The following is a 12,721-nucleotide window of genomic DNA, read 5'->3' as shown; positions in this document are numbered from 1 at the left end:
GATGGACCTTTGGTCTGACCCAGTATGGCCGTTCTTATGGTTTAGATGGAGCCCATCCTTCCTGTATAGGCTCCCCCTATCCCCAAAGTTTCCCCAGTTTCTAATAAATCTAAACCCCTCCTCCCTACACCATTGTCTCATTCTCGCATTGAGACTCTGAAGCTCTGCCTGCCAACCTGGCCCTGTGCGTGGAACTGGAAACATTTCTGAGAATGCTACCATAGAGGTCCTGGATTTCAGTCTCTTTCCTAGCAGCCTAAATTTGGCCTCCAGGACGTCTCTCCTACCTTTCCCTATGTCATTGGTACCTACATGTATGACGACAATCGGCTCCTCCCCAGCACTACACATAAGTCTATCTAGATGCCTCGAGAGATCCGCAACCTTTGCACCAGGCAGGCAAGTCACCATACGGTTCTCCCGGTCATCACAAACTCAGCTATCTATGTTTCTAATGATCGAATCTCCCATTACTAACACCTGCCTTTTCCTAGTGACTGGAATTCCCTCGCCCGAGAGATAACCTCAGTGCAAGAGGATACTCCAACACCATCTGGAAGGAGGGTCCCAACTATGGGAAGGTTTCCTTCTGCTCCCGTTGACTGCTCTCCTTCCCTGAGCCTTTCATCCTCCTTAACAGCGCAAGGGCTGTCTGACCAGAGGTGGGACAAATCCTCATCAACATACCTCTCTGCCTCCCTTAGCTTCTCCAGTTCCGCCACCCTGGCCTCCAAAGCCCTTATGTGGTCTCTGAGAGCCAGGAGCTCCTTGCACCGAATGCACACATACCTCACCCGCCCACAGGGCAGGTAATCATACATGCTACACTGAGCACAATAAACAGGATAGCCCCCACTCTGCTGCTGGGCTTCTGCCTGCATTCTCACCTACAGCTGCCGAGGTTAATCACAGAATCATAGAATATCAGGGTTGGAAGGGACCTCAAGAGGTCATCTAGTCCAACCCCCTGCTCAAAGCAGGACCAATTCCCAACTAAATCATCCCAGCCAGGGCTTTGTCAAGCCGGGCCTTAAAAACCTCCAAGGAAGGAGACTCCACCACCTCCCTAGGTAACGCATTCCAGTGTTTCACCACCCTCCTAGTGAAATAGTTTTTCCTAATATCCAACCTGGACCTCCCCCACTGCAACTTGAGACCATTGCTCCTTGTTCTGTCATCTGCCACCACTGAGAACAGCCGAGCTCCATCCTCTTTGGAACCCCCCTTCAGGTAGTTGAAGGCTGCTATCAAATCCCCCCTCATTCTTCTCTTCTGGAGACTAAACAATCCCAGTTCCCTCAGCTTCTCCTCATAAGTCATGTGCTCCAGACCCCTAATCATTTTTGTTGCCCTCGGCTGGACTCTTTCCAATTTTTCCACATCCTTCTTGTAGTGTGGGGCCCAAAACTGGACACAGTATTCCAGATGAGGCCTCACCAATGTCGAATAAAGGGGAACGATCACATTCCTCGATCTGCTGGCAATGCCCCTACTTATACAGCCCAAAATGCCGTTAGCCTTCTTGGCAACAAGAGCACACTGTTGACTCATATCCAGCTTTTCGTCCACTGTGACCCCTAGGTCCTTTTCTGCAGAACTGCTACCTAGCCATTCCGTCCCTAGTCAGTAGCATGCATGGGATTCTTCCGTCCTAAGTGCAGGACTCTGCACTTGTCCTTGTTGAACCTCATCAGGTTTTTTTTGGCCCAATCCTCTAATTTGTCTAGATCCCTCTGTATCCGATCCCTACCCTCTAGCGTTTCTACCACGCCTCCTAGTTTAGTGTCATCTGCAAACTTGCTGAGAGTGCAGTCCACACCATCCTCCAGATCATTAATAAAGATATTAAACAAAACCGGCCCCAGGACCGACCCTTGGGGCACTCCGCTTGAAACCGGCTGCCAACTAGACATGGAGCCATTGATCACTACCCGTTGAGCCCGACGATCTAGCCAGCTTTCTATCCACCTTACAGTCCATTCATCCAGCCCATACTTCTTTAACTTGGCGGCAAGAATACTGTGGGAAAAATGACAGGGTTTTTGTTTAAATCAAGAAGTTTTAATTATAGTTTAGTTTAAAGGTTTTAAAGAATGGCAAGTGTACCTCGCCCCCTTCCCAACTCCCTCTCGAAACTGCTCCCTGGTTGCTTGCTCACAGCTTTATAAAGCCCTGGCCTTCCTGATGCTCAGAGAGCTGATAGGTAAGGTCCCATGGGAATCAAGACTGAGGGGAAAAACAACTGAGGAGAGTTGGCAGTTTTTCAAAGGGACACTATTAAGGGCCCAAAAGCAAGCTATTCCGCTGGTTAGGAAAGATAGAAAATGTGGCAAAAGACCACCTTGGCTTAACCACGAGATCTTGCACGATCTAAAAAATAAAAAGGAGTCATATAAAAAATGGAAACTAGGACAGATTACAAAGGATGAATATAGGCAAACAACACAGGAATGCAGGGGCAAGATTAGAAAGGCAAAGGCACAAAATGAGCTCAAACTAGCTACGGGAATAAAAGGAAACAAGAAGACTTTTTATCAATACATTAGAAGCAAGAGGAAGACCAAAGACAGGGTAGGCCCACTGCTTAGTGAAGAGGGAGAAACAGTAACAGGAAACTTGGAAATGGCAGAGATGCTTAATGACTTCTTTGTTTCGGTCTTCACCGAGAAGTCGGAAGGAATGCCTAACCTAGTGAATGCTAATGGGAAGGTTTAGCAGATAAAATAAAAAAAGAACAAGTTAAAAATCACTTAGAAAAGTTAGAGATTCCAGAAGACTGGAAAAGGGCAAATATAGTGCCCATCTATAAAAAGGGAAATAAAAACAACCCAGGAAACTACAGACCAGTTAGTTTAACTTCTGTGCCAGGGAAGATAATGGAGCAAGTAATTAAGGAAATCATCTGCAAACACTTGGAAGGTGGTAAGGTGATAGGGAACAGCCAGCATGGATTTGTGAAGAACAAATAGTGTCAAACCAATCTGATAGCTTTCTTTGATAGGCTAACGAGTCTTGTGGATAAGGGAGAAACTGTGGATGTGGTATACCTAGACTTTAGTAAGGCATTTGATACGGTCTCGCATGATATTCTTATCGATAAACTAGGCAAATACAATTTAGATGGGGCTACTATAAGGTGGGTGCATAACTGGCTGGATAACCATACTCAGAGAGTTGTTATTAATGGTTCCCAATCCTGCTGGAAAGGCGTAACGAGTGGGGTACCGCAGGGGTCTGTTTTGGGACCGGCTTTGTTCAATATCTTCATCAACGACGTAGATATTGGCATAGAAAGTACGCTTATTAAGTTTGCGGATGATACCAAACTGGGAGGGATTGCAACTACTTTGGAGGACAGGGTCATAATTCAAAATGATCTGGACAAATTGGAGAAATGGTCTGAGTTAAACAGGATGAAGTTTAACAAAGACAAATGCAAAGTGCTCCACTTAGGAAGAAAAAATCAGTTTTACACATACAGAATGGGAAAAGACTGTCTAGGAAGGAGTACGGCAGAAAGAGATGTAGGGGTTATAGTGGACCACAAGCTAAATATGAGTCAACAGTGTGATGCTGTTGCAAAAAAAGCAAACATGATTCTGGGATGTATTAACAGGTGTGTTGTGAGCAAGACACTAGAAGTCATTCTTCCGCTCTACTCTGCTCTGGTTAGGCCTCAGCTGGAGTATTGTGTCCAGTTCTGGGCGCCGCATTTTAAAAAAGATGTGGAGAAATTGGAAAGGGTCCAAAGAAGAGCAACAAGAATGATTAAAGGTCTTGAGAACATGACCTATGAAGGAAGGCTGAAAGAATTGGGTTTGTTTAGTTTGGAAAAGAGAAGACTGAGAGGGGACATGATAGCAGTTTTCAGGTATCTAAAAGGGTGTCATAAGGAGGAGGGAGAGAACTTGTTCACCTTAGCCTCTAAGGATAGAACCAGAAACAATGGGTTTAAACTGCAGCAAGGGAGGTCTAGGTTGGACATTAGGAAAAAGTTCCTAACTGTCAGGGTGGTTAAACACTGGAACAAATTGCCTAGGGAGGTTGTGGAATCTCCGTCTCTGGAGATATTTAAGAGTAGGTTAGATAAATGTCTATCAGGGATGGTCTAGACAGTATTTGGTCCTGCCATGCGGGCAGGGGACTGGACTCGATGACCTCTCGAGGTCCCTTCCAGTCCTATAATCTATGAATCTATGAATCTGATAGCCTGCCCCTGACTAAGGCTTAGTCAATGAACAGAGGCTTCATAGGCTTCTATTAGACGACAGGAACACAGTCTAAACAGAGTTTGTAGGTATAGAAAACGACCCCTCAGTCAGGTCCCCCTTGGGGCGTGGGGAGCCCAGACCTGGGTTTTGGGCCTTCCCCCCTCCCCCCGTCTCCCCAGCCAGCTCCAAACTGAAACCTCTTCCTGCCGCCTCCCCCAGCCACACCCCCAACCCCTCCTCCAGCCTTTGTCCCAACCCTCTCCTGGGCTCAGGTTATGAAGGGCAGTCGGGTTCACTTCCGTGCTGGCTGTCAAATATCATCCCTCAGTGAAATCATCCCCTTATTTTCCATCCCCATCTAGTGTGGTGCAGCACCGCAGGGAAATGGAGCCACATCCCGTGTTAGCAGAAGACAGTAAACTAGTAAAACTCCCATGCAACATTACTAGGTTAATACTCCCTACTCAGTCACATGTTTGAGCCTCATTTCCGGAAATATTGTTCCATATTTTGGAGGTCCTCAGTTAATGCACTGCTACAGGCTGGGGACCGACTGGCTAAGCAGCAGTTCTGCAGAAAAAGACCTGGGGATTACAGTGGATGAGAAGCTGGATATGAGTCAGCAGTGTGCCCTCATTGCCAAGAAGGCCAATGGCATATTGGGCTGTATAAGTAGGAGCATTGCCAGCAGATTGAGGGAAGTGATTATTCCCCTCTATTCGGCACTGGTGAGGCCACATTTGAAGTATTGCGTCCAGTTTTGAGCCCCCCCACTACAGAAAGGATGTGGACAAATTGGAGAGAGTCCAGCGGAGAGCAATGAAATGATCAGGGGGCTGGGGCATATGACTTATGAGGAGAGGCTGAGGGAACTGGGCTTATTTAGTCTGCAGAAGAGAAGAGTGAGGGAGGATTTGATAGCAGCCTTCAGCTACCTGAAGGGGGGTTCCAGTGGATGGAGCTAGGCAGTTCTCAGTGGTGGCAGATGACAGAACAAGGAGTAATGGTCTCAAGTTGCAGTAGGGGAGGTCTAGGTTGGATATTAGGAAAAAACTATTTCTCTAGGACTGTGGTGAAGCACTGGAATGGATTACCTAGGGAGGTGGTGGAATCTCCATCCTTAAAGGTTTTCAAGGCCTGGCTTGACAAAGCACTGGCTGGGATGATTTAGTTGGGGTTGGTTCTGCTTTGAGCAGTGGGTTGGACTAGATGACCTCCTGAGGTCTCTTTCAACCCTAATCTTCTATGTTTCTATAACCTGTCCATGATTTTTACTAAAAATATCCATGACTAAATTATAGCATTACCTATTAATTTCTCTTGTGCCCTTCCCATCTTCACACACTGATCAATTGCCTTTCTTTTAGTTATGTTCCAATGTCTCCCTCCTGGTAGTCAGTCCTCCTACCTTCACCCCCAAATCCCTTTTCCCTTCAGAAAATAACAATTTGGTGAAGTCAGCCCTTCTGATATTAGTGGGGTAGGAGCCTGCTTCTCAGGCTATGAATGTGGATCATGTTCCATAACTACTTTACATAGGCATTATAAACTTATACCTAAGGCCCCAGATCCTGAAATCACTTGAAGCCAGAACCTCCACTTCCATTAAAAAAAAAGTAAAGTTTGAAAATATGACTCAAGTGTAACTGATGCAGTAATGTTTATCTGAGACTGCAGAGAGCCTCCAGCAGAAAGAAGACATGGCTAGCCCCACACCTACCACCAGAGGCAACTAGGCCCCTGCTGTGCTGAAGAGGACCCTGTCACTCTTCTGGCTCTAATGGAGGGGGGGATGGAGGCAAGGGAAAAGGGAAAACTTCTTAGCTTGCCCAGGGGGCCCTGGGAGGATTGGCCTTCCACTATGAGGAGCCCCTCTGAGGCGTGTGTCACTGTACCAGGGAAATGGGACTCAGCTGTGGGGAGGACTCAGCTGTTGGCTCTGATGAACCTGCGTGGCCAAGAAAGAAAAGAGACCAAAGGCACTGCACATCTCCTAGTGGCCTCTTTCCTTTTCTGTGTGCAGAATGAATGACTGAGCACTCAAATTTAACAAACATGATGAAGGGGATGGGGAAGAGAGGGATAAGGAAAATGGAGAATAGTGAAGAGAAAGTGTTTAAACTCAGAAAAGAGCAACTGTGCAGCCAATGTAAGAGGAGAGATTGAGACAAACATTTTCTAGGCCAATATTGCAAATAAGAGGAAGAGCAAGATGGATGTTTTTTCAAGTTATCAGGTATCATAAAGATGTGTCATCAAAAAGTGATGAGGAAAACTGTTATTGACTGTGGGGGAAAAGAGTGACAAAGCATCATGCTGTGGAGCAACCTGCTAGCAGCTCAGGACTGGATAGGAATGATAAATGGGCAAAAGTTGAAACCTCAAATGCAGTGTGAGATCCTATTGTGGGTGGGTTGAATCCACTTCTGACAGAGACCTGAACAGTCTGTCTCTTCCTTCCACTTTGGAAACACTTCTGTAGCTTGTCATGCTAATAAAGTCTCATTGAAATGAATGTAGGATCTGGAATGAATGAAGAGGCAGGAAGGAGAATGAATGAAAGGAGCAGATGTAATGAGGGAGAGGATAGAGGATGAAGGGAATGTGTGAGGGTGGGAGAGGCTGTGCTATGAGCTTGGGCAGCCATTTGTTCCACACACAAGAAGAAAACAAAAAGAGGGACCATTAGTTGCTATCTCTGCATGAGGGCCTTTGCTGACACCACATGAAAAGTGGACTCAGTGTACGTGCTGCAGTCACCTCCATTATCGTTTGAGTGGGAAAGATGCAGACATGGCATTTCCTGCCCAGATGAGTAGGGGCTGAGACCTCCTTCCCTCTGGACAGAACCCAGCTTGTATGACAATAGAGTGATGTTCTAGAAAGGAGGGGGACCACAGCCTGCACAAGGGGGAGCAATGGTAGACCACCCACTAGCCCAGCAGGTTGCTCTTATATGTGTGACTATGAGAGAATGAACTGTCACAAGGGTGAAAAAACCCAAACAACCCCAAGAATCTGTAGGTAGTGGACTACCCCAGAAAATTAGAACTAGGATGTGATTCAGCTGGCTCTAATCAATCACAAATCCTCTCAGAAGCTGCTGGGAGTGGAAGGGATCTAGGATTTACATAAATCAGCCCCACCTCATTCTGAGGCTGAGGGAACAATTCCAGAGAGGGGAGTTTTAAAGACAGCACCAGATCATTGTCTGAGGAGCAGTAACACCTTGGAAAAGAAGGTACCAAGTTTGGGCACAGGCTGGGCTCTGCCTCCCTATAAAGACTTTGGACTTCCTAGAGAATAAAAACACTTTGGGTACACAAAGGGAAACTTACAGGGAAATAGGACTGAAAGTAAATGGGTGTAGATAAAATAAATACTGGTAAACCCTTTTTAAAGAATTCTTACATGCTCTGGCTTCCTCTCCCCATCCCCACTCCCAAGTGCTCCATTTCTGAGGTTGTCAGGTCACCCAGATGAGCGTGGCCCTGGCCATTACAACCCTAAGCAGGGATGGGATGATGGTGTGGAGGAGTAGGGTTGTGGCACAGAAGAGACCCCATGTGAGGGTGTCTAGGGCCCCAAATTGCTTTAATCAGGCTCTGCTGGTACCCACTTCTGCAGTGGGAGAGGGAGCTTTATAGGTTGTCCTTTATGCAGGTTGGGAGAAGATGTGCAGAGCATTGATGATAGCAGATTGCTATATGTGACTGTCAGACACTATTTTCCTCATGTTTATTGTTTTTATTTGTGTAGGGAGCTTTTGGCAGGACCCCTCTTTATCGTGCTGCTTTTGGTGGTCACATGGCTGCAGTGGAGACGCTTCTTCAATATGGAGCAGACCCCAGACTTTATGCTGATGATGGCAACACGCCTGAACAAGTAGGGGCAATTTGTTCTATTTCCCTTTGCCTTACAATAACATTGTTTCTTTTTGTTTTTTGGTCTCTTATATTGTCTCCTCTGCTCCCTGAATGAGCCTCACAAACAAGAGTGGATATTGACTGACTATGCAGGGGGTGCAGTGGCACTGACTCTACACAGAGTGCTATAAACTGTTGGAAGTAAACCTGAAAACAGAGGTGAAAATAATATCCTTTTTTCTCTTAGCTCTACTGATCTTAGGTGTTACTTGTAACAAGAGCAAGTAAAGCATTTTCAGCCAGGCATGTGACTTTGAATTGAGTTGTCCATTTAGTTTCAGTTTAACTGCTGTTTCATTCTTTGAGTGATTGTGCACACAGATTCCATTCTTGCTGCACATATGCCCTGTGCACATGCGATCGTATTCTTTTGAATAAGTGCGTCCCACGGGAATTCCCCTGCATCCTGGGAGCCCCTGCAACCACCGTAGCCAAGGGTATAAGGAGCAGGGCAGCCTGAACAGCCTTTCAGTTTCTTCTGACCATCTATGGCTTCAACATGGAGCCCTGCGATCTCAGTGACCTCCAATCTGCAAGAGATTATTTAGCTATTGTTTTCTGATTCGCTATTTACAGTTCATTAGTTAGCATACCTGTCCTCTATTCCCTGTGGAAACAGTGTTTTGATAGGATTTCTGGCCCCCGGCCCCATGCCAGCCTCTGTACATGGTTAGACACCCCCCCTCCCATACATAAGATCAAAATGCCTAAAGGCAAGGCTCCAGGATTCAAGATCTCTTCTACCTGGGACTCAGCAAAGCCCATGATTGATGCTCAGCATCTCCTATGCTTAGGCAAAGACCATATGCCTGAGCACTACTTAATGTAAGATTTTCAAAGTACAGACTTCAATCCAGAGAGGGCAGACTGAAGTTACATCTTCTGGAGGCTTTGATGCAAGTGTTGTCTGATCCAGACAAGCTGGCCAAGAAACCTCCCCATTTGTCTCAGTCCATCATAGAATCATAAAATATCAGGGTTGGAAGGGACCTCAGGAGGTCATCTAGTCCAACCCCCTGCTCATAGCTGGACCAATCCCCAACTAAATCATCCCAGCCAGGGCTTTGTCAAGCTTGACCTTAAAAACCTCCAAGGAAGGAGATTCCACCACCTCCCTAGGTAACCCATTCCAGTGCTTCACCACCCTCCTAGTGAAAAAGTTTTTCCTAATATCCAACCTAAACCTCCCCCACTGCAACTTGAGACCATTACTCTGTGTTCTGTCATCTGCTACCACTGAGAACAGTCTAGATCCATCCCCTTTGGAACTCCCTTTCAGGTAGTTGAAAGCAGCTATCAAATCCCCCCTCATTCTTCTTTTCTGTAGACTAAACAATCTCAGTTCCCTCAGCCTCTCCTCATAAGTCATGTGCTCCAGACCCCTAATAATTTTTGTTGCCCTCCTATGGACTCTTTCCAATTTTTCCACATCCTTCTTGTAGTGTGGGGCCCAAAACTGGACACAGTACTCCAGATGAGGCCTCACCAATGTCGAATAGAGGGGAATGATCATGTCCCTCGATCTGCTGGCAATGCCCCTACTTATACAGCCCAAAATGCCATTACCCTTCTTGGCAAAAAGGGCACACTGTCAACTCATATCCAGCTTCTCATCCACTGTAACCCCTGTGGTCCTTTTCTGCAGAACTGCTGCCTAGCCATTTGGTCCCTAGTCTGTAGCAGTGCATGGGATTCTTCCGTCCTAAGTGCAGGACTCTGCACTTGTCCTTGTTGAGCCTCATCAGATTTCTTTTGGTCCAATCCTCTCATTTGTCTAGGTCCCTCTGTATCCTATTCCTACCCTCCAGCGTATCTACCACTCCTCCGAGTTTAGTGTCATCTGCAAAGTTGCTGAAGGTGCAATCCACGCCATCCTCCAGATCATTAATGAAGATATTGAACAAAACTGGCCCCAGGACCGACCCTTAGGGCACTCCACTTGATACCGGCTGCCAACTAGACATGGAGCCATTGATCACTGCCCGTTGAGCCCGATGATCTAGCCAGCTTTCTATCCACCTTATAGTCCATTCATCCAGCCCATACTTCTTTAACTTGCTGGCAAGAATGCTGTGTGATACCATATCAAAAGCTTTGCTAAAGTCAAGGAATAATACATCCACTGCTTTCCCCTCATCCACAGACCCAGTTATCTCGTCATAGAAGGCAATTAGGTTAGTCAGGTATGACTTGCCCTTGACGAATCCATGCTGACTGTTCCTAATCACTTTCCTCTCCTCTAAGTGCTTCAGAATTGATTCCTTGGGGACCTGCTCCATGATTTTTCCAGGGACTGAGGTGAGGCTGACTGGCCTGTAGTTCCCCGGATCCTCCTCCTTCCCTTTTTAAAAGATGGGCACTACATTAGCCTTTTTCCAGTCATCTGGGACCTCCCCGGATCGCCATGAGTTTTCAAAGATAATGGCCAATGGCTCTGCAATCACATCCGCCAGCTCCTTCAGCACCCTCGGATGCAGCGCATCCGGCCTCATGTGCTCCTGTGAGCTGTAATACTATCCCAAACACCACAGATGTTCACAAGCCCTATTCCTCTTCTGCTTCTACTTCAACATAACACAGAGGCCCGAAGACATCCAGCACCAAAGGAGATGTAGATCTCCCTTACCCACTGGGAGATGGAGTTCCTATCCGAAGCCTTGCACAGTGTGAAGGCAAATCTGGCACTGTCCATTGTTGCCCAGAGCAAGCGTTGTGCTGCACCAGGTACTGCTCCTACTACTTTCCCTGTGACAGTAATATGCACACCAGTATTTAAAAAAAAAAAAAAAAACAACAACCCACAGCAGACCACTCCATCACTGAGGAAACTGACCCAGAACTAGTCAGTACAGAACACCATGGTGCTGAAGACATCAGTGAATCAGAGTGCTATAATGTCATTGATGGGGTCATCATACCTGTATACTTCTCTGCGCTGGCAGTAAGACCAGTACTGGAGTTCCCAATGTTAGATGCTTTTGGAGGCAACGGAGAGACCAGGTCCATCTCATATTCCAACAGCACTGGCTATACACCTGACTGAGTAGGACTCCCCAGAACGCTCTGCCCCCTCTCAGTATCCTCTGAGGGCCATAGAATCATAGAATATCAGGGTTGGAAGGGACCTCAGGAGATATCTAGTCCAACCCCCTGCTCAAAGCAGGACCAACCCCAACTAAATCATACCAGCCAGGGCTTTGTCAAGCCTGACCTCAAAAACCTCTAAGGATGGAGATTCCACCACCACCTTCGGTAACCCATTCCAGTGCTTCACCATCTTCCCAGGGAAATATTTTTCCTAATATCCAACCTAGACCTCCCCCACTGCAACTTGAGACCATTGCTCCTTGTTCTGTCATCTGCCACCACTGAGAACAGCCTAGCTCCATGCTCTATGGAACCCGCCTTGAGTGCTCCTTTAACATCTCAATTCTCCAGTCGCCCTACTGGTCTTTAGCAGGCTTCTTGCTTCTGATATACTTAAAAAAATTTTTGCTATTACTTTTTGAGTCTTTGGATAGCTGTTCTTCAAATTCTTCCTTTTTTTTTTGGCCTTCTTAATTATATTTTTACACTTCATTTGCCAGAGTTTAGGCTCCTTTCTATTTTCCTCACTAGGATTTAACTTCCAATTGTTAAAGGATGCTTTTTTGTCTCTCAGTGGTTTTTTTTTTACTTTGTTGTTTAGCCCTGGCTGCACTTCTTTGGTTCTCTTACTATATTTTTTAATTTGGGGATACATTTAAGTTGAGTCTCTATTATGGTGTATTTAAAAAGCTTCCATGCAGCTTGCAGGGATTTCATTTTTGGCGTTGTACCTCTTAATTTCTGTTTAACTAACTTCCTCATTTTTGTGTGGTCCCCGCTATGCCTTGGTTCAGGCCTCTAGGTCAGATTCAAAGCTTTGGTAGAGCAGTCCTCCAGGTGATATTCCTCTTACCTATCTCTTAGGAAGGATACTGCTTGCTAGTGATGAAGAGCGGAATCTGTACAGACAATCACTTGAAAAAGAAAGTAGTTATTTACCCTACAGCACCTGTAGTTCTTTAGATGTATTGTCCACACAGGATCCTTATTGGCAAGGGAACTAAGAGGTGGTTGAGGCCATCCTGCCCCTTATAACTTCAGCGGTGAGGGGTTGCAACAATGCCCAGGGTATAGGCATGGCCCTGACATACACTGCTATTCCAAAGAATCCGATCTTATATACATGGGGCACATGAGCACCAAAACCAGAATCCTATGCAGAGAACACATCTCGAGCTACAGTTAATGTAGGGTAAGTAACCATTCTTTATGTGAGCAAAGGATTGTTGATAGGCACTCATACAGTGGTGCAGCCTGTTTAACTACAAGGGTGAGATAAATCGTCCTATCAGGTTCATTCATGCAAAGAGTAAAATAGTGTCAACAGGACAGTCCCTCAAGTTAAGAGTGATTATTTGGATTAAGGAAACTACACGGGGTTGGCAGTCCCTATGACGTTAGTGGTGCAGATTGCCCTTTCTTTGGTCCCACTTCTCTTAGATGAAGGGTTATGATCCCAGCCCTAATACGCATTGTTGGTGCTGCTGAGATTGGAGT

General features: G+C 46.2%; 1 protein-coding gene across 5 annotated transcripts in view; it reads left to right on the top strand.

The window, feature by feature from the left end:
• Window positions 1-12,721, top strand: part of IQANK1 (IQ motif and ankyrin repeat containing 1) — a 173,937-nt gene that overhangs the window by 76,783 nt on the left and 84,433 nt on the right. For all 5 annotated transcript variants that reach the window (XM_034763813.1, XM_034763811.1, XM_034763810.1 and 2 more), the window contains one exon: window positions 7,971-8,096. In XM_034763813.1, the coding sequence (XP_034619704.1) occupies window positions 7,971-8,096 (126 nt within the window). The remainder of the gene's footprint in view (window positions 1-7,970; window positions 8,097-12,721) is intronic.

Source organism: Trachemys scripta, chromosome 2, assembly GCF_013100865.1.
Source record: "Trachemys scripta elegans isolate TJP31775 chromosome 2, CAS_Tse_1.0, whole genome shotgun sequence".
Classification (NCBI taxonomy): domain Eukaryota; kingdom Metazoa; phylum Chordata; order Testudines; family Emydidae; genus Trachemys; species Trachemys scripta.
This window is presented reverse-complemented; position numbering and strand designations above follow the sequence as displayed.